The 22,129-nt window shown below is 41.3% G+C and overlaps 1 protein-coding gene across 9 annotated transcripts in view; it reads right to left on the bottom strand.

The window, feature by feature from the left end:
* Unc5d (unc-5 netrin receptor D) overlaps positions 1 to 22,129 on the bottom strand; it is a 557,233-nt gene that overhangs the window by 90,414 nt on the left and 444,690 nt on the right. For 5 of the 9 annotated variants that reach the window (XM_006994386.3, XM_042262551.2, XM_006994387.4 and 2 more), the window contains exons 5-7: positions 19,898 to 20,078; positions 18,908 to 19,075; positions 17,143 to 17,307 (exon numbers count right to left, since the gene is read on the bottom strand). In XM_006994386.3, the coding sequence (XP_006994448.1) occupies positions 17,143 to 17,307; positions 18,908 to 19,075; positions 19,898 to 20,078 (514 nt within the window). The remainder of the gene's footprint in view (positions 1 to 17,142; positions 17,308 to 18,907; positions 19,076 to 19,897; positions 20,079 to 22,129) is intronic. The other 4 variants (XM_015987869.3, XM_042262552.2, XM_006994389.4 and 1 more) reach the window with 1 other exon arrangement.

Here is a 22,129-nt window from a genome sequence, read left to right as displayed (position 1 = left end):
AGGCTCGCTCTGTCCACCAAGCACTGTCTGGTTCGGTGTCCCACCAGCATCTAATTCTGAATCTTACACTGACTTTGGTGCCTGTGGCTTACTTTGTTTTGCCCAGGGTCCCCCTCTTTCCTCCTGTTCTTGGTTCCAACTTGGGCTAAACATCATCCCACTGTTGAAGACAGACATGAGCACTTTCCAGACGCCAGATCAAGATGCCAGGATTCAACATTTTGCAGAGCCTCTTGCATTCACAGGGGGGGTCTGTCCCTCTCATAGTCCTCTTCTAGGCTTCCAAGGAACACTGTCAGCCTACACAGGTCAAGGTCATTGGTGATCATTCACCGACTCACGGTGCTAGGGTCGTGAGAGGCTACCGTCTATAGACTTGTTCTCTGTGAGCCGGAAGATGGCCATAGAGAGTGAGGCTTTCATTGATTGTGGATTATGGTTTTTTTTTTTTTGTTTTTTGTTTTTGGTTTGTTTGTTTTTCGAGACAGGGTTTCTCTGTGTAGCTTTGCGCCTTTCCTGGAACTCACTTTGGAGACCAGGCTGGCCTCGAACTCACAGAGATCTGCCTACCTATTCCTCCCGAGTGCTGGGATTAAAGGTATGCGCCACCACCGCCCGGCGGATTATGGTTTTAACAAAAACAAACCCAGCATGCTACAAATTTTAGAACGTCATAAATATTATTTGACTGACTGCATAGTAATCCCTCCTAGGCAGATAGGCTGCTATGGTCCATTTGCCTAGGAATTTCCGCCAACTAAACTCACTTCTGAATTTCATATTGATAACGACAGAAAGCTCTTATAGTACATAAATGCAGTGTGCTTTGAATACGGCCTTTGTGGGCTTAGCTGCCTGACCTGTGTGTGACAGAAGTAGATTTTACAAGTTGGATGCAAATCATACTCCTGTGTATGGATTACGGAATAGTACAGGAGAATGAGGCAGCAGTGGGTACTGTCTTCCAAATGAACAATTTCTGGCAAGACGATATATTATTTATACTGACATGCTCATGTAGGATTTTCCTTTAGGTTTCTAAGAACCCTGGCATGCCCCTCACCACACAGACTAGACACATTTCTCTGAGAGCAGGTGGCAGCTGAGACATCCAGATGCTACCACTCTCAAGAATTAGAAGGCAACCACTTTGGCAGGTTGAGCAGAGCTTCCGTTTTTTTGCTTACTGCGAGGCATCTGAAAGCATCCCGCTCAGGTGCCGCGTGGCTGGCAGGCCAGGGCTAAGATGTCTAAAAGTGATACATCGCCGCAGCCGCATGAGGAGTTGGGGGACATCTGTTTAGAACTCTGGCTAAGCTCAACCGTATTTTCTCTTCCGAACCATGGAAATGGGGATCGAGTCAGGGAACAAAACGAAGTGCCATTAAAAAACAGGTGAGATGCAAGATGGGAGACTCAGAAAAACTCATCGACAGCCAAGTTGTGAGGAAGAGCGGGTGGTGGAATTCTAGCGTGGATAACTCTGAAATATGAGTGAATGTGACTGAGAAGCCAAGGGTTAAGATCTGGAGACAGAGAACCCTGCACAGGAGGCCGAGGATTCTGCATTTCCCTCTGACCCAGCTCTGATGTCCAGCTATTTCGTAATGTGGCACTGTGCAGATAACACGCAGACTTGGGGGGCTGAACTGGACTTGATTTTAGGGGTTGTATACCTTGTCTGTGTGACTTCAGTGTTCTTAGAGAGAACCAGGCATGGCAACTCCCTCAAAGTTTGGTATTCAGGATTAAGCAGGGTACATACAGGGCCATGAAGCACAGGGTAGACACAGGTTTGATTTACTAACTGCAATAAATGCTGGTCGAGAAAGTAATTTCAAACTATGATAATGGTTAGGAGCCCATTAACATGATGTTTATTTGTGATCCTGCTGGGAGGCAGGTCACAATGCCAGATCAGGAAGTGCACTGATTTGAGGGGGGGGGGTACTTGAATGGCAGTTCAACTAGTGTGTCTGCACAGTGAGGCCAAACTAAGTCACAGTGTAGTTTCTTGATGTGTGGAAGAAGAATGGGATCCAGAAATCCTTTAGGGACCCTTTGTCTCCATCCACCAGTGTTAGCCTTCAGAAGGGCAGCCGATGCCATGGGAACAGAAGCCATTCATAATGGTTTCCTGCCGCAGTGTAAAATGCCCCAAAGGGCCACTGTTCTACTGGCCAGTGTGTCTTCTGTCTCAATGGCCATCCGGTAGAAAAGGCTGGAAAGCTCTGGAGCCCAAAGACATTAGTCCCCTGGCATTAGCATCAAAATTGGGTTCTGCTGTATTTTGTGAAATAAGAATCTCTTGAGAGGAAGCTGGCACAGCACAGGGTTCTCCCCAGTAAGACATTGAATTTGACATAGGCCCTCTGCAGGCGCTAGAGAAGGCCACCGAGCGACCTCTCCAACTTTGAAGCCTTGGCCCACTCCACACTGTTATTTTATTCTGTTTGCATAATCATCCTCTCACAAAGCTCAAGGCCACAAAACAACTTGGCCTTGGTCAACCAAATCCTCTCCACTTTAATTTCCCCTTCTCCAAAGGCCGCATTCAAATGGCCCCCTAGTAAATTAATCCATTAGGGCCATGGTTCTTAATGTTGGCTGCGCATTAGAATCACCTGGGGAGCTTTTAAAATAAACACCCATGCCTGGGCCCCACTCCAAGAGGTCCTGATTAATTGGGGTTTGTGTTTTTTGTGATTACTACTACTTCCTGGCAAGAAATCAGGGGCTGTGTGTGGTCAACTCCAGTTAGTCTCTGCTTCCCTAAGGGGCTGGGAGGTGGCAGCAGAGAGGCCTAGGAAAGTCGCTTTTCTATTTGACAAGCATTGAAATAGCGCAATTTGGAGGCAGTAGCAGCTACACAGTGGTTTTGGGAAATCAAAGCCACTTCTCAAGGTTTGCCTTAAGCCCTGGGAGGGCAAAAAGGTGGACGGAAATAGATGGTCAGTAATGGTAGCTCTGCCTTATTTACAAGTGAATGCATCAAAGGAATTTTTAACAGCTGTGTCTTAACATGTTGTGTCTTAGAAAATCATCTTTGCTGTTTATGTACTAGGCAGCCTAGACAGGCACAAAGGGAGAAAAAAAAAATCACCAAACAGAAGAAACCCTGTCCATGTTAAGCCAGATATCCATGTTTAGGATTTTCTCTGATTTTTAGGTATATGATATTAAACATACATATGCATGCTTACATATGTCATAGCATGAAAATATAGGAAATTGCCAGTTATCATTTTTCATGTAGGAAATTCATAGCTCATTGTTCTGCTTTCTGCCTTTGTCATTATTATTATTTACTGTAATGTAAATAAGGCTTTGTGACTCCCACCCCACACACCAGTATATGAGTGTGTAAAGGTGTGTATCTGCATGAGAGAAAGGGGGGAGGGATGGGAGATGGAAAGGTGGAGGGGAGGCAGGGAGGGAGGGAGGGAGGAATAGGAGATGGAAAGATGGAGGAGAGGCAGGGAGGGATAAAAGATGGAAGGGTAGAAGGGAGGGAGGGAGGGAGTAATGGGAGATGGGAAGGGGGCGGGAGGGATGGGAGATGGAAGGGTAGAGGGGAGGGAGGGAGGGAGGGAGCACTTTACTTTTTACCTTTGGTAATAATTCATTCTCTTCTACCTTACTTTAGTCTTTGTTTTGTTTCTTCCATCTAAGTTCCCAAAGCATTTCCATGAAATCCATTGTTCTGGAAAGCTATTTATAAAGCCCTCCACTGGCAGGTAGCCCCCACTGGAAACCAAATGTGGCTAGCCTCATGTAACTCACATGCTGGGGAGTTGAGAGAACAGGCCTGAGGAGGCAGCACACCTGGACAGATAGACTCCATCTCTGACCTCACAATTCTTCAGATGCTGTGGCCCGTGATTCTATGACACCTGTGCTCCTCGGTTTCAAACACTGAATAAATACGTTTGTTCCCAGTGTCTGCATGGCTTCTGAGACTCATAGGGCCACTAAGGTAGACAATATGCAGGACAGTAGCTCTTTCCCCAGACTGCAACCCAAGCTTGTCACCATAGTCAACATTTGACCATCTTTCCTTTCTTTTTATTTCCAAAGACCGCTTTCATTTCCTTCTCTGTAGATTTCATTCTGTGAAACCCTTTCTGTCTCTAAAATATGCACACCAACTCTTTTATTGTCATTTTCTTTACCCATTTTTCAAACTCACGTTGTTCAGTTGACACAAATGTGGAATAATTGGTCGTTTTTGCCCATGCTCTGGCTGTTCCCTTGTTTGTTAGAACAGCTTCTAGTCTCAGCAAACAATATTTAACCCCGATCCTCTGCTGCTCGGACCCTAGCCAACTGTTCTGCTTTCATGGTCCCAACACGCCGCAACAAGTATGAATTCATTCCTAGAGATCCTCAAGGAAACTCGTGTAACTGTGGGAGAAATCTATTAACCTCCAGCCCTATTTTAAGCTTTGGTTCATGGCATTGCTTCTCTTTGGGACACCCCTTCACACTCCAATCTCCCAGAAAAGCCTCCTGCCTCAGAGATGCAGACCACGCCATCTCTGGTGATGACTTCATTAGCACACATTACTCGCCTCTCTGGGCAGTTTGTTTTACCTTATAGTCAATAAAACACAGAGTAAGTTACAAAAATTAAACTATTCATTTTATATGTTTTGATTTTATACATTTTAAACTTCTGTGATCCCTGTTATTTCCAGATTCCTAGAATGTGCCATGCTAGAAGGTGATGAGTTTATGCAGTCTATGTGCCATTGCAACTGTAGATTCACAGCAAGAATAATAGAGAGCTGAGTCAATGGGGGAATCACCCCAAGCAAGTGTGAAAATCTAAGTGTGCATCCCTATCACCACATGTACACTAGGTGGGCATGGTGGCCCAGCTGCAATCCCAGAATGTAGGCGGGGATCCCTAGAGCCAGTAGAATAGATAGATTAGCCAAATGGATGAACTTCAAGTTCAAGTGAGAGACTCTGCCTCAATAAATTAAAATGGACAGTGATCCAGGATGTTACTTCATTTAATATTGGGCCTACATGAACACACACACACACACACACACACACACACACACACACACACACACACACTAATATACATTATAATATACATACATCCATATATAGTGCATACCACAGAAAGGCTGATTAAAAGTCACTTTATTATTTGAAGATAGGGAGGAAAAGAGGTGTAGGTTATTGATTATTAGTGTGTTTCATTTATCCATTTATTATCTCTTTCCCCATAGCTGGCAATAATTATCAGCCAGTTTTATGCCCTCTGAATACCACCCAAGGCTACAGGAAGTCCCAGGGCCTTCCTGATGGCCTGTGTTAGCCTATGTTAGCGCTGAAGAGAAATAATTAGACAAAAGAGAGGCCAGATTTACAGTGACCACCCCAGGGTGCCTGAGTGCCAAGCAGACACTGGCTTGACAGGTTGGGATTCTGGCCTCCTGGGTGTTCAAACACACAGAAATACAGCTACCAGTATTTGTGTGCATGCTAAGCCTGTCCAATGAGCAAAATGCAGAATAGAAGAGTAGAAGGCAGAGCTTTTCTTACTTATCCTGTATGTGTATGTATGTATGTGTGTGCACACATGCATGACTGCATGCATGCATGTATGCATGCGTCCCTCCTTATGCTTTCCTGATAAGTCAGAGGGGACCCAGGGAAGGCCACATGTTCACCCTATCACAAGCCAGGTCAAAGCCTTCCTCTCTCTTCTCAACTCGCGCCAGCTTCCTAGCCCATGCCACGTCATGAGACCTACCGTCCCTTTGAAATACCATCTGTGCATGAGATCAAAACCACCTAGGACCTTCCAGCTGATGCCCCTGAGACAATCACTGACTTCCCAGAGAAATCTGGTTGATTATTGGAATTCTGGGGACAAGCGGCAAAAACAAAAACAAACAAACAATAAAACCTACCTGGTTGGCCACTTGTCAGTAAGTGAAAAGCAGTTCTCTTGGCATCTTCCACCTAAGATTTATTCCAGATCTCATCATGCTAATCAGGTGGTGTAAGAGGGCACCACCACAGACAGCTCATGCATGTCACATCTGGTAACAATGGCTCCAGCATTGTCCTCTGCTACAGCTCATGTTTACCGACTATTTAGGAGGTATAGTTTCCTCCGCTCCCCCTTTTTCCAAATACTGTATCTAAGACAAATAAGTATCTTTAATGACTATTCTTACAGGTGATGTTTCTGTGTTTCATTTTGAGCTAAATCATCTAAATTTCTAGATTTCATGTCAACCTAAGTTTTAATTTTTACTGATAATTAACTGTACTTAGTTATGTGGTGTAATGTGGTTTTAATACATCCTTGCTTTGTGCAGGGTAATCAGGATGTCCATTACTAGGTGTATCATTTCTCTGATGTGAGAAGATTCAAAATGCCCTCTTTTGGCTATTTTGAAACAGCACATTTTGTTTGCTGGCAATCACCACTTTAATATCCTACTCTTTTCTCCTTCTCTAGCTATACCATGGTGTATGTAGACCCCCCACAGCTTGTGGTAAATATTTTGTGGTACGCACACACAATCAAACACTATCTGGCCATTAAAAGGGTGAAATGTTGACACTTAAAGCAATAGATGGACTTGAAGATCACTGTGTTCACAGAGCAAGGCCAGGAACAGAAAGCCAGGTGGTCCATGACCTCATTCATATGGAAATATACTAGCTTCCACAATGCTCTCTCCATTCCCAGTGAATCTGTGATGGTACTCATGCTCTGAGGCTGCTACAAAGCCTTTCCAGAATTTCTGAAAACCTCTCTGTTCAAAATTGGTTTCGAAGTGGCAAAATGCAGGTTTCCACCTCTGTTTTCAGGGAAGATGCATGCCGAACTCGCCTGTCTGGGCCAAGGATGCTTTGTCATAATATACTTACATTTGTCTGCAACAAATGTCTACACACATTCAAAAGCACAAACAGGCTGATATAGAGCTCAGTGGGGGAGGACTGGGCTAGCATGAAAAATGCCTTGCATTCTATCCTCAGCACCACAATCAACCAAATCAACCAAAAGACCAATCAACCAAATCACCAAAAGTGGAACAAGATGTCCAGAGCAAATAATCACTTAAGACAGATGTGCTATCCAGATATTTTAAGTACTTTTCAATATTCTAGCAAAATTAGTACATTGAAAAGACAAACTGAATTCTCATATTATTTCTGAGATGTTCACTGTAGCAAAGAGAGAAACAATTTAAATTTCAAGTATTAAATGGATACAGAAAACATAGTGGATAGCTGGTAGACTGTGATATAAGTATGCATACATGTAGTATATCATATATAATATTGTTCAAACTTTGCAGAAGAGTTCCCTTCATTCACAATGGAATGTAAAGACTCGTGGGACACCATGCTAAGTGAAATAGGCCAGACACAGGAAGACAAATACTGCATGGCCTCATTTCCATGTGGAATCTAAAAGTGACGAACACAACCTGAGAGTAAAGTGTTGCTGCCAGCCACAGAGGTGAGGCAAAGGCTAGAGTGGATATTTGATAAATGTAAAGTTTCATTGCAAATCAGGAAGTCATGAAAAGAAATTTCCAGCTTTGTGAATATAGTAAGTATTATCCTGTGCACTTGAAATCTGCTCAGAGGGTGGGTCTTTATGAGAGGTATTAAATATGCTAAGTAATTAGTGATGTCCTTTCACAAGTATTCATGGAGCAAACAGGCTGTATCATGTAAACATAAACAACTTTTAATTGTTGACTTCATCTCAGTAAAGTTGGATAAAAGAAATCCTATCTGGGACTCTCCAGCCTAAATGCAGCCTTACGGCAGTGGCCTACTGTTTTAAAGGTTATCCATTAGTTGTTGGACAGGGGAAGTCTGGAATGGAGTGGATGGAGGTGAAAGGCTACAATGACTTATGAACTACTCAGAAGATAACTGGTGCTAGCTCTGTGTGGGCGGTGCAGCCTGGCTCACAAAGAACTCCTTTAAGAGAAAGTACAATCTGAAGATCCATGTTACAAACATCCTCCTTCCCTCGCTCCCTTCCCCTTTTGTGATTTTTCCGAGCCATCTTTTCTCCCTCAATTTCCCTAGGTCTGGGATTACAGGCCTGTTCCATCAAAACCAGTCCACCTTGTTTTTGAAGCTATTCCAGTCCTCCTGTTGGCCACATATTTGTTTCCTGTTAGAGATCAAGCTGCCCTTCCCCCCTAGTTCATCACCAAGAACAGGAACTGAATAGAACAAGTGTTTTGTAAACATTTGTGCACTGACTTAGTGCTAAGCCTTGCATTTCAGTTATACCACAAGCAGTAAAAAGGCCAGGTCCACACATTTTCCACATTTTATGTGTTCTTGGGACATGGTAGCTTTCTAATGATGAATGTATAGGGGGGTGGGAAGAAAATTAAATTATACAATTAGGTGCCAAGTGAGTCTGGTGTCCCCTTTCATTGAGATAGCTCAATTTATTTCTTAGTTAAAAGTTGTCCCATATTCCACGTAATGGCCTCTCAAATGGTTAACTTTGTGTGATAGAATTAGATAAACTTCTGAAAATAACATGAAGGTCCTGAATCCTGAAATTACCATGGTATCTTACTCATTTCCATATTATGTATGTGTTTGTATATGCACCTACCTATGTGAGATCAGTATCAAAGACCTAAATTTATGATGATTTCAACTCAGAGCTTTGATGGAACTTAGGCATCACTGTGTGCTTGTTTTACAGGATACAATATCACAATTTTGCCCATGGGCACAGCTGGTTAACAAAACATCTGAACTCATACCATGGAATCTTGACTCCTAGCTCAGGGATATTTACTATCTATTGTATTTTTCTAGGTGATGTTGGTAATTTTCCATTCCATCTAACACTAACATTGCTGTGCAATGAACAGCTGAGACTATGGGCATCTCTTTTTGTGTGTGATGACATCATCACTCTGGGAAAGCAAGAGGTCAGAGTGAAGGAAACTAGTTGTGATAGTGGCATCTTTAGTTCATAGCTCCTGGTTCTCTGTTCTCTTAAAGACACACATGTATTTAATATGTAATTTAATGAGAGAAGGTGGAACCAAGACACAAGGTGTCCTCTATCTCGATTAATTTGCTTTATTCAGCACACCCTGGAGGCCACTGAATTTTGTACCAGAGTAGATTGCTCAGTTTTAAATCACCCCCATGATTGGGTTCTTGCCATTTCTTTTATAGCCCAACGAGTCTATGAGCTCAGTTATTAAATCTTTCTTTAGGCCAGATGAATATTTCTTAACCCAGAGTTTTGTGCAGATGAATCTTGAACTAATTACACCGAAAACTGAGAATTTGTAATTAATAGAACTGATCCTTTACATGACAAGTCTATGGATGCTGGAAACTTCCCTAATAGAGAAGGACCATGGTTAACTACTGAAGCAGTTACTGAATGTCATTCCTATTAGCCATAAGACAAAACAAAACAAAAACAAAAACTACACACAAAAAAACCTCAAATAAATCATGGGTGATAATCTATAGGTTTTGTGATGTGGAATTAGAGATACTCTGGAGTGTCTGGGGACCAGGATATGAGCATTACAGAACCCTCACAAGGGCATACTGCTCGATTTGATGCCTCTCCCCATAAAGAAGGAGTTTTGAGTTTATATTGATGAATTTGGGATTGCTTTATATGCTTTCTTTGCTGTCAGGTTATTAGAAAACAGGTGCCTCCGATGAGTCTACAAACCAGGGCGTCTCTCTCCTGATGTGGTGGAGACTATCATTCTGGCCTATGGATCAGCCAGGCTGGTGGCATGCCTTCTCTCTCTAGAGCTTTTTCCTTAAGTATGCTTAGTAACTGTCAACATCAGAAAATGATAGAGCTGGTTGTGGCCTTTAGAGTCAACTGGTCTCCTACAAGGGACCACATCCTTAGGCCAAGTTAAGGTCAGAGAATTGAGAGACATTCATTTAGTGGCTTGCCATAAATGCCGAGGAAGGGCACACTTGAAGAGTCCCCACAAACTATGCAGGTTCTCCTCAACACTGCTTTTCTGAACTGACAGTATCCCCCAAATTATGACTCAGAAACAGTTTAAGTGTGTCCTCTCACACACTTTAATGACAAGTTATCTCATTTTATTAGAAACACACTAACTAGATACAGTAGGAAATATTTAAATAAAATCTTTAAAATGCCACATTATCAATATTTCTGAAGAACATGGAAATATTATATATACATCTATATTTTCTTGCCACAAGAATCTCTTTTTGGAAATTGTGTACACAGGGTGCAGTTGTTTTACTATTAATATAAATGCTTAATATGGGCAACATGTGCCTTCCAGGGGTTGCCTCTTCTCAAAAAGACAGCTAATAATATAATAATTTCTGTTCATAGGTTAGCACATTTAGGCTTAGGAAAACTAAGAAGTTAGCTCCGAGTAGCTCTGTTTATGGAAATCAATCATAATTAGAGTTCAAGCAATCTAGCCAAAGTGCCTGGATTCTTCAACTGGTCCCTTAGCCTTGGGATGGATGTTTAAGTTGTGGGGAAGATCATTCTTTCATTGATCTCAATCCTAAATTCATGCCCATTTCTAGTCGTTTGGAAAGAGAATGACCACTTTCAACTCATCATCCCAGAGGACTTGGAAGGCTCTGTAGCTCTGCTTCTGGATGCCTTCAGCCAGTTCTCTCCTTGCTGCCTCACCTCAGGATGCTGGCCCTTCATCATTTTCCCACAATCTCAAGTTCAGAGTCACTGCAATGGCAGTACTTTTTGGGGATGCTACATGCAAAAGTTTCCTTTTATCCTTCCAGTGGATTTACATCCAATCAACTCCTGTGTCCTATGACACACATTTTAAATCTTTGTCAGGATTGTATTTCCTCATTATGCATTGTCGCAGACCTGTCCTTGTTTGTTAAGTTTTTTTTTGATACTGTTATGTTTTTTTTTTTATTTCCTGTAAGTAACCTGGTTTGTAAAAACAGTCTTCTTACTCCCCAGCTGCCTCAAATTAATTTTAGAGTCCAATCTCTTTATATTTCAGGTTTTGCTTTGATTCTTCTTGTGATAGGAAGAAATTTAAGGAGATGAGCTTAAGGCAAATGAGTTTCCATACATTCTTGCTAAAGTACTGCATTGCATACCCTGCCTAATCCCTTGACCAGTTTGTAAGCAGAGTGGAAAAAGCTATCACAGCATCCTTGGGAGGAGTGGGTAGGACGAGGTGAAAGTAGATGAAGGAGAGAAAGATAGACCAGGAAAAACATTTCTCAGCTGAGCTACTCTGTCAGGATATGTTACAGGTGGCATGGATCCATGGGGAAATAAAGAAAGGGAGGTGACCAGTGGAAAATGCCCTGGTGACAAAAGGCACTCTAATTGTTTCAGAGCTAGCTGATGAGAAGGGGAGAGACTTTTCAAGGCACACATCAACCATGGTCCAGTGGATGAAGGCCAATCTTTATTTGTAAAACAAACCATCATCTTTTTATTTGTGAAAAAGGCAAAATCAAAAAGTATCTAGTGGGCAGATAACTAAGGGAGAAGTTCCATGGTCATTCATTGTATATGGTTTATCTATCTATCCATCTATCTATCTATCTATCTATCTATCTATCTATCTATCTATCTATCTATCCTTTTTATTCTCAGTTCTACCCAGGCCATGGCACACAAGTGAAAGTTTAGAAAATAAACAAGTTTCAGCTTTGTAGGATTTAAAGGAATACTTCCATTATGACACAGGAGGATTGCACTGTTTCTGATGAGTTTTCTTTTTAAATTAAACCCGATGGAAACTTGAGCCTGGAGTTGATCCACTGTCTCCTGAAAGCTTGCTGTATACTAATCTTCTGAATGGGGAGTGTCCCACAATGGGACAGTGTTTCCTGGGATATATGGGAGATGTTATCACTCATCTATTCCATAACAGCCTTTGTGCCCAAATCTTCATCCTTATGACTCCTGTGTGTCTGTAACATTACATCCATGGTTACTGTGCAGTATACACAAAGGCAATGGTCAACTAATCCATTGTTTGTTATGCAGGAAGGCAAACTACCAAGTCTCTCTTCAAAAGGAACAGCACTATTAATGTGAGTCACTGCTGGATTTTCAGTTGTTTGTAGTGTAGGAGATGGAATCCAAGGGCTCATGCCTACATGCTAGACAAGGATTCCACTACTGAGACCTAGCCCCTCTGTACTACACATGGAATGGGACTATTTCTTTCCATTTTCAAACCGCTTGGGAAGAATTTGAAATAGTAGGCTGCTTGATGGCCATCTAAGAATAAATTGTGTTAGGATATTATCTTGGTGATGTCATTTTCTTGTCTTTGCTAGGTAGACTTGACGCTGGAACTAAGCAGTTATGCAGTGTACCCCATTCTGAAATTTAAGTTCAGCTAATGACAACTATAATTCCACTATTATTCCTAAATCTTTGCCCACAGAAAGAAATAGATGAGTTTGGTGTTGGTAAAGTGACACCTGTCTGTTCCCATCTTATATGTAAAGTAAAGGTTCTATATAAACCACTGGCCAAAAAAAAGGAGGTTTAAAAAATATATAGTTACTCCAGATGCTCTGAGCTATTCCAGAATAAAATGTCTGTAATTCAGTGCCCTAAGAAATAAAGGGAAGGGCTGGTAATTACTGTAATAGATAACAATGAGGCCAGAGAAAATTCTTAACAAAGCAACCATTATTTTCATGCGATTACAGCTTCACCTTTTCAGGCATTTCCACAGGTTGTTTAAGTGGATGGCTCAATAAACACAGTGGTTATATTATTAGCTGGGGCTTGGGAATGTTGATTTGAACCACCATTGTACAGATGTCATTATCTTTGATGTGGCTTCCAAAGTATCCATTCAAACTTTTCCTATCAATGTGCCTATCAGAAATGAAAACAAACCACCATTTAACCTGACTGTCCTTTTCGAAGCTGTCAATATTGAGCTGACCTATGCTCTGTCTTCACAAGAGGGGCAGATTAGTTTGCAGGTGGCACTGTCTCGAAGATTTCTTCTCTCTTTAAGTCCTCAGTGGCATTTCTCTGGCTTCAGTCACACCATACATCCTGAGGCTAATCCCTTCTTCTGAAGCAGATCCATTTAATCTTCTCAAGCCAAAGCCCACCCTTTTCTTCTTATTAGAATAAAAAGCCATAGAGAAGGTATCTCCCATCCCATGGGATCCATCTAAATAACCGCCATCTAATCTTTCTGTTCCTGTCCATGAAGCACACATGGCTTACTTAGTCCTGGCTGTGATTCTCAAAACACAGAAGATGTGTTGATTAGATGATGGTCAGACAGATAGAAGGTTCTGTTTAAGCTCAGAAAGCATGCCACACAAATCATCCTTTCTTGCCATAATGATTTTTCTTCCCTAAAGTGGCAATTTTCAACCACAAAGGGATTTGATATTCAGTTTACTTTGCAGTTTGAATCCATGGAATCACCTCTATTTGGCAAAAACTGTCCAGTCTCATTCTCATCAGTCTTGGGGCATTTACTTTCTTGTTGAGAGCATTTAGGTGTGGCCATCTATGAGAGCAACACTTTAAGTTTCTGTGATTCAGCCACAAGTGACCAAGCAACAATCATACCCAAATATTGAAGTGATCATTCAGAGCTGGCAGCTCCATCTGGAGGAGAAACAGAGCCCTCGGGATAACAGGGGAAATTCAGATATGTTGTTGAAAGCTAAGTAAAATCAAATCATTGAAGGTCATCCAAGAGCTGAACAATGTCATTGTCAAGCTTCCAAAAGAAGGTGCCATAGGGTCATGTTTGGCACATAGGGGGAAAAATGAGTATGAAGGAAATTCTCACATTGCAACATGACCTAGATCCTTCAGCAAAGGTGCTGTTTTGCAAAGCTGTTGCCAAATGCTATTTTAATCAAAGCCAACTTTCTTTGGTATATCCTTGAGAACACAGTTATTTCACCAAAAGCAGTTTGAAAGAATAGCATGGAGTAATATTGATATCATTTAACTGGACTGTTTCTTACTGCTTCCCACAAAGACAGTGAAAAGGTACTCATTTTGTGAATAGTGGTCTCCACCTTCTGTCTAGAAACAGAATAGATCCTGCTGTTCTCAACAATCAACCCTTCCCAACTGATATGTAGATTGCAGATACAGCTCATTCTCCTCCAAATTCACTCATCTCCCCATTTTCTTTAAACTAAAAATATTGACCACAGTACAATTACAGATATTCAGATATCCTAATACACATATATGAAGGGAAGAGATGCTAGAAACAGCCATCCATTAGTGGAATGAAGAGACTGAATATCAGGAGAAAAGCTCATCTTGCATTTTCAGCTCATGAGGGATTTAACAGAGTGCCTCAAAACCTGAGAACAATGAAAGCCTTGGTGTGTTTCTGGCTATTTTATCTTCATTATATCAAGATGCAAACTGGGTATTCAGAAAGCTGCCTCTGTGTGCCTAAACCTACACATTGCCAGTGTCCAGATAAAGGGTTTCTTCAATCAATAAGTTGCCTAAAGCCATTGTCTGAATTATGGCCAACAACTGCCCAAGAGATGAAAGACTACTGCTTAAAAAAATCTCCAAGTACATATACATTTATGATGAATAATTTTATGTGCCCACTTGATTCAAATTGACATGAATTTCCAGCTATCTGGGTTTGCTTTATTCTAGACACTTGAGTGAGAGTGTTGGTAATGACAGTGACTTCTAAATCTGGAGACTGATTAAAGCACGTGAAACATTGTAACAGGAATAGTCCTCATCTACTGAGCTAAAGACTTAAAAAGCAAAACAAAACAAAACAAAAAAGGGAGGCTGAACCTACCAGAAGTGATAAAGAATTGTGCTTCCTGATAGTTTCTAAACTGAAATGCAAGCTCTTTCTGTCTTTTGGCCTTTAACCTAGGACATCACTTCTTATTTGTTCTGTAGCAGTCAGCCAATCACTGAACTTGAAACTGGGACACTGATTGAGATATCTTGCCTTGTTAGCCTTCTTCAATTACCTTTTCCTTTTTTAACTTTCATTTCCTTCCCTTCAATCCTTCCCTTTTCTTCCCTAAAATCCCCCTCTTCCTCTTTGTTTATTTGTTTGTTTGAATTTTACTTTATTTTTGCTATTTTGTGACAGGGTCTCCCTCTGTAGTCTATATTCGTCATGACCTCGCAATCCCATTGCCTGACCCTTGAGCCCAGAGGCTGGAATCACATGTGTGACCTTCCTGCTTCTATTTATCAGGAGAATATTGACTACTGTGTCAGCTCAGATTTAAGATGGGATCTACTCTTAGCAGTTCACTATCAGTGCTGATCATTTATTTTAGCCTTCAACAGCACTCTAACTCAACTGATAAATAAGCATGAATCATGACACAAAATCAAGTAATATTAACATATAAGATAACCTAGCTTTCTTACATTAAGAGCTAAGCACTATGTCTTTCATGCATAACTCTTAGATTACATCACAGATAACTAAGCCTAAAGTCATATATTCAAATCAAACATATGATTTACAGTAAAACTTTTTAGTAAAGCTATCCAAAATTCATCAAGAAGCCAAATAGTTATAGAGCCATCATCTTTTCGAAGGCATATTACATCCATAATCTTAACTGTATCACTTTAAAAACATGTCCACAATGTGAAAAAGCAGTCACACCGCTAAGACATGATTCAGAAAAGTTTGGTGCTATTCAAGGGTTGTCAGAAACACATTTCCTTAACCATCTTACTATTGAGTGTATGCAGAAGTAGATGGCTGGTGTGCAATTAATGGAGAGCGCAGAAGTTTCAACTTTGAACTTTCTGGCTATGTCGTCTGTGATCATCACCCCTTGCACTGGGTCTGACATGTCCAGGTACTAAATAATTGTATTACCAAATAAAGGCAATGTGGATATCAATGTGTTGATTTTAATGCATTAGCCATTTTAAACAATGCATGATCCTTGCAGATTTATTCTGAAAATGCAGCACTTATCACATGCTTGCCTTCAAGAGCACCAGTCACATGAATGCAAAGAAATGGATCCAAAAGAAGTATTTCCTTCACAGTGTCATTTTTCCTAATGAACAATAGCATACATAAAGTGACTGCAACCTACTAAGTTGTGGCATTTCTTTGCTGAATATCACACAAGGAATCTTCAAGTAAGCAATCTAGTTCTAGAGAATATGGATGGCCCCAGTCTCATTTTTAAGGAACTACAGAATATCACTGTAGCTTAGCCCACGTGCATAGGACTTGAGTATATAGTCTCTTCCAAGAAAGATTCAGATGCAGCATGTCAACATACGGCCTCTGCTAATAACTGAAAGTGGATATAAGTTTTGGCGCTTATAGTGAAAGAAGTGAAGTGAGTTGTCCAGAGCCACAATGTGAATAAAAGAAAGCACCATATTAAAAGTGGCTTCTCCTTGACTAGACAAGATCCTTCCAGGCCTTCCACACCCACACAGAGAGACACTTGGAGGTAGCAACAGTGTGGTATCAGACACGACACAAAGGCCTGGGAGTTTAGAGATGAACATCCCACTCCCTGCTCTTCCAGACCAATGGGAGACAAAAACCTCGACCATCAGGAGTCATTTACCTTCCCTTCACCATTGGCCAGATACAGGTGCAATGTGTTTTCCTTGCCAGAATACCTTGGACTCCAAAGATGTTGTAAGAATTTTAAAGTTTTGTGAAGTTCTTTAGAGATACAAATTCACAGCACCCAGTATCAGGATTTCACTAAACTTAAAAGTGGTTGCTTCTAAAAGTTTCAGATTTTAAATATTCTTTCTTTGAAAATATTATCTTAGTAGGCAGTAATAAAGTATTTGAAATTGCTCCATCTGGCCTAATAATGTAGTCCAGTAATAGAGAATTTGTGAAGTGTGTACAAGATCCTAGCTCCCATCTCCAGCACATCAAAAAATTAAAAAATAATAGCATCACTCTACCTGTACCAAAAATGTACCCATGCAATTTTCAGCCCTTTATACATATTCATTTTCATTTCTGGTGATTGGCTTTCTGCTGTTTTACTAAACCCAGCTTATGATTGGGACATTCTTCTGAAAACATATGGATATATGCACATCACCCACAAATACTGGAGACATCAAATAGACAGTGTTACCTAGAATGCAGAGACCATCTGTGCAGTTTTCAGATTCCTGGCTGAGACCTTCACAGAACTTGCCCCCGTTTCTTGGGGGTGGAGCTGTGCACTCACGGATACGAAGATGTTCACACTCTGGGCTGCAGACTGACCATTCACTCCACACTTCCCAGCTGCCGTCCACTTCAAAGGAAAATATTAGAGGCCACTGTTAGCAGAAATCAGCAACTATTGGGAAACTTTCCCCACACTTTAAACAGACCACCAACCCAATAAAACCAAACTGAGAGAACAGAGAGAGCATCTTTACTCTCCTGTTTTGTTTTCTTATTAAAGCTATATCAGGATAAGACCCATGATTAAATTTAGGCAAACAGTTGAGTGACTGGCATTGGCTTCTTTGAGTTGGATAATAATGGCATTATCCATTTTCCCCCCAGTCTTTCATATCCAAGAGCATCACTGCTGGACAGATAGCCATGTGTAGTACATTGATGTAGTATGGGGTTACAGTTTAGAGTGGTAAATAGAGTAGTCTGACTTTAACTCCCCAAATCCCCTAAACAATAAAAGTTAAACCCACATGAACTGATAGTGTTAAACGAAAACAGGTCAGTGAAACCCCAAGATGGCAGAACCTACAGAAATAGAATTTCTTGGGTCATAGACTGCTGCTGTACATCGAAATGAGCAGACTGAACTTAATTCCATTAAATATCAGCCCAAGAGACTAGGACAGATGTTTGAGGCAATTGCCCCATTACCTCCTAGGAATAGTTTTCACCATGCTTATGTAGGTTAAGATCTTGCAAGTTTTAATCTAAACCAATTAGTAAAAATTAGGGAAAAAATTTAAAAAGTACTGAATGTGGCCCAAAATGTCTGAGTCCTAGTCTTGGCTTTGTAAACTTGTCAGCAGAGAGGCTTCAATTTTCCATTTCTGTCATCTGGGGACAATACAGTCACAATGGAGAGATAAATGGCATGGCATGTATGAAAGTGTCCTGCACAGTACCTGGCACATAGTAAGCACTCAATAAATGTTTATGAAATACAAGGACAAATTAAACTCTGAACACATGCTGTTGGTCAGAGTCTCACCTTAGCTTCTTGAGAAACTCAAATGGAAAATTTAAAGACATGAGGCTCTGGTCCCAGATTTTTGGAATTAAACTTGTGTGGTGCATGTGAAACTCAGGAGCAGTTATGTTCTCTGTGAGAGAACATGCTTTCCATAAAGAAAGCCACCTTCCACCTCACGTAGTTCTCGTTGTATTAGCTGGGTTACAGCCAGGAAGAGATAACAAAAGAACTAATAGGAGACACATTCCATAAATGAGATCTTCCACTATTTTGAAAGAAAGGCAAGTGCCGGCCAGGTGTAAGTACACACCCATGCAATGGACAATCTCTGCCAATTGTATTGTAAATAACTACCAAGCTGAAACTGATAAAAGGTCAAGTTCTGGGTGGTTGCTTTTTTGTGCTTGAAGGCAGCTCACCCAACCCCTGGTTACTGTATTCAAATGCATGCCATCACGTGGGAAAATCAGGGGGAGAAGCTGGTGGCTTAGTCCAAACGCTGCTACCACAAGCCTTGCATAGAGGAGTTTCACCCATGTTCTGGCCATGACAATGAATTCAGTATCAGCACCTTGGACAGAGGCAATCGTCTAGGCCCTTGGACCAGGGTGACTTTGGAAGGAAGGGCACATTGCCTGCTCCACAGCAACTTAATAGCATTGGCAGATTAGAAGGAGAAGGGAATCTGTGTATATCTCACCAGGACAGAGAGCAGTGCACGTTATTTTCTGCACTGACATTCCCTCACAAAAGGCCCCACCATTGAGAGGAGCAGGGTTGGTGCAGGTCCGGGAACGTTTCTGCCATCCTCTACCACAGCGAACATTGCAGGCTGACCACTCTGTCCAGGAAGACCAGCCTCCATTCACTGAGAGACAAAAATGGGGAGGGGAGAAAAAAAGAGGAGAGAGGTTTGTACTGATTGCCTACTATGTGCAAGCCACTGCGCCAGGTGCTGTGAGTCAGGTATCTGGGGGAAGAAGAGATGGTGCAGAGTCCCACTTGTTTCTCCTGCCCTTCTGCAAGAGGAACCTAGAGAGCTGACTTTGCGGAGAACTATTAAAACTAGGAAGAACTCATCAGCAGATTTCTAAGGCACTTGACCATCCAGAGTATATGGAAGAAAATATCAGCATTTGAATTTCTATTACTTTTAAGTGCTTCAAAAATAATTCCCAGGGCTCCTCTATTGTGGAAAGAAATGCCTGTACTTAAATAGCTGGGAAATGCTTTAATACAATGCCTGAGATCATCAGCAAACAACAATATTTGCTTTTGGTGCATTTCATCTGGTAGGAGAGGAACTGACTGCCAGAATGTCTGTGAAGATATGGGTGTAGGGGGGGGGGAATCTGGGGAAGGGTGGGGAGCTAAAGTTGCCCACTATGAATGCTTTCCAAATATAAACACCATGGAAATGAAATAAACCATCATTTTATTATTTTTAAGAGAGAGACTGAAAATACCACTGGCTGTCTCACAACAGTCCAAGACTGAATGGATCAGCAAACACATGAACAGTGTTAGGGATGTTTTCTCACCTGGCAAAGGATTGAGGCAGGACAGCACTCTGGTGAATGATCCAGGGCCCTCTTAGCTCTTAGACTGGAAATTTTAATACAGTACATGGCTCCCTACATCTCTGCTTTTAGCCCTCCCTATCCCTTCCTGGCCTTTGGGCTGGTCTTACCGTAGACCACCACAGTTGCTGACAGGCTCCTCCTCTTGGCCACGATGTTGGCTGCCATACAGGTGTAATTCCCTGAGTCTGAGAGCCGGGCCTGCCTGATGATGAGGTTATGGTCAGCCCTGGTGTCAATGTTCTCATCCTGTGCAGAGTCAATGGGCTCCTCATTTTTCAGCCATTCCACCTACAGGCAGAAAAGGGTGTTCAGAAGTTATCACAAGAATAAACTCTCTTCCAGGAATAGAAGGTGTGCAATTCTGATATGCTAGGAAAGAAATGGATATAACACACAGAGGTATGGTCAACCCTCTGCTTTGTATTCTTGTCTGCTTAATGAGTAAATCTGGTTCTATTTGGGAAATAGACACTCAAGTTATTGACAATAGGAAAAAAAAAACCTCAAATAGTCTAATGACGTTGACCCATTTTATACAATTGTAGCAGAGTAGTAATGATGACAATCAGGTTATTTCCTTTTGTTAGAAAACCAGTGATGATGATGATGATGATGATGACGATGATGATGACAACGATGTGATGCTATTTCATAGTTGGGCAATGTAACTTAGAAAAATCAACACACATGTTGGACTCGTACTTTGTGCCAAGAGAATACTTTGTTGGGCAAAGTTTCAAGTCAATGTGTTTTCACTTAAGTTTTAACAGAAGTCTGGTGACATAGCCAAGCTGAAGAAATGCAGTTTGAGAAATCATAGGATTAAAGACTTAACTCTCAAAATTCTTCAGAGTTGGAGATCTATCCTGGGTTGCTTCTCCAAAGGTTAACTAGAACCCATCTGGGTTTTGGAAGGAACATTAATTCCACTTGTGTCCTACTGTTACCCAGCTTTTATTTCCTGGGACACATGAGAAAGACATGTGGATGTTCCTCATTACTTATTCTTCCCCAATGGAGGTACACCACGCTTAGTTACTAGGTCATCAAGTATGATATTGGAACATTCTATTCGCCATTGATGTTGGAAACATTCTATTTGCCATTCTTTATTCTTCCCCAGTGGAGGTGCACCACCCTTAGTACCTCTAGGTCATCAAGCATGATGGTGGAAGTATTATATTCCCATTTCCCTATTCTTCCCCTATGGAGGTGCACAATACTTAGTTCCTAGGTCAATGAGGATGGTGGTTTCCCATGGTTTAACTGTGTCTCTCTCCGCTTTGTCCTCTACTCTACAGCAAAACATCTTGACTGTCTTGTGATACCATGACCACATGTGACATTTAGCTCAAGTTATCAGCATATGTAAAGTACAATAATCTAACAAGTGTATGGAAACTATAATTTGTCATAGAATCAGGATTCCCAAGATTTGGTGAACAATTGTGTGTGTGTGTATGTGTGTGTGTGTGTGTGTGTGTGTGAGAGAGAGAGAGAGAGAGAGAGAGAGAGAGAGAGAGAGAGAGAGAGAGAGAGAGAGAGAGAGAGAGAGCGCACACCATTTGGGTACCTCCTCCAATGGCAGTGAGTATGCTAACAAGATCACAGAGAGCATGTTGCACAGGGGGTATTCTGCCATGCTTGGCCCACTATTAGCATAGCTAATTGAGAATTTGTTTTAGCATAAGATGCTTCATTTAATTTTGTTTTTAAACCTAAAGAATTCAAATTTATCATCAGTAAGTTGTATCTGTCATATAACAGTCTGGCACAGAAAAGATGTGCCAGTCTCTATGAAAAGGGAGTAATTTACCAGATGAAAACTTAATCATGGTCCTTCAATATTTTGCCCAAGTATTGCCCATTCATGAATGCTCAGATACCAAAAATTATCATCATTTAAAATTAACCCAAAAAGGAAGTGATTTGAGAAAGCAAAATAATACCAAATAGCAAAAGAAGAGACCTTGGAGCTCCAGAAGAATGAATAGAGAGATGCAACATCCAAGTCACATAGACCATAAGGTAAGTAGCACATTGCAGTACCAACCCCATGAATCCCTACAGGCATCACCATGATCCATCCTGGAGAGTCACCATTTATTAATCATGCAGAGCTGAGGAGTATGGCTCTATTAAACAACACGGTGTAGAGAAACCCACTTTACAACACATCTGAATATTAGTCTATGACACAATGCCTTTACTTTCCCACTGACATGGTCAATTTTACAGTCATTTCGTTACCCATATAACAAGTAATGCAAACACTGACTGAGCATCAGAGATTATATTGAAGGCTAGGTAAACCCATTTTCCCAAAACAAAATGGCAAC

This window comes from Peromyscus maniculatus, chromosome 17, assembly GCF_049852395.1.
Source record: "Peromyscus maniculatus bairdii isolate BWxNUB_F1_BW_parent chromosome 17, HU_Pman_BW_mat_3.1, whole genome shotgun sequence".
NCBI lineage: Eukaryota > Metazoa > Chordata > Mammalia > Rodentia > Cricetidae > Peromyscus > Peromyscus maniculatus.
The sequence above is the reverse complement of the archived record's forward strand: the minus strand, read 5'-3'. Positions and strand labels throughout refer to the sequence as shown.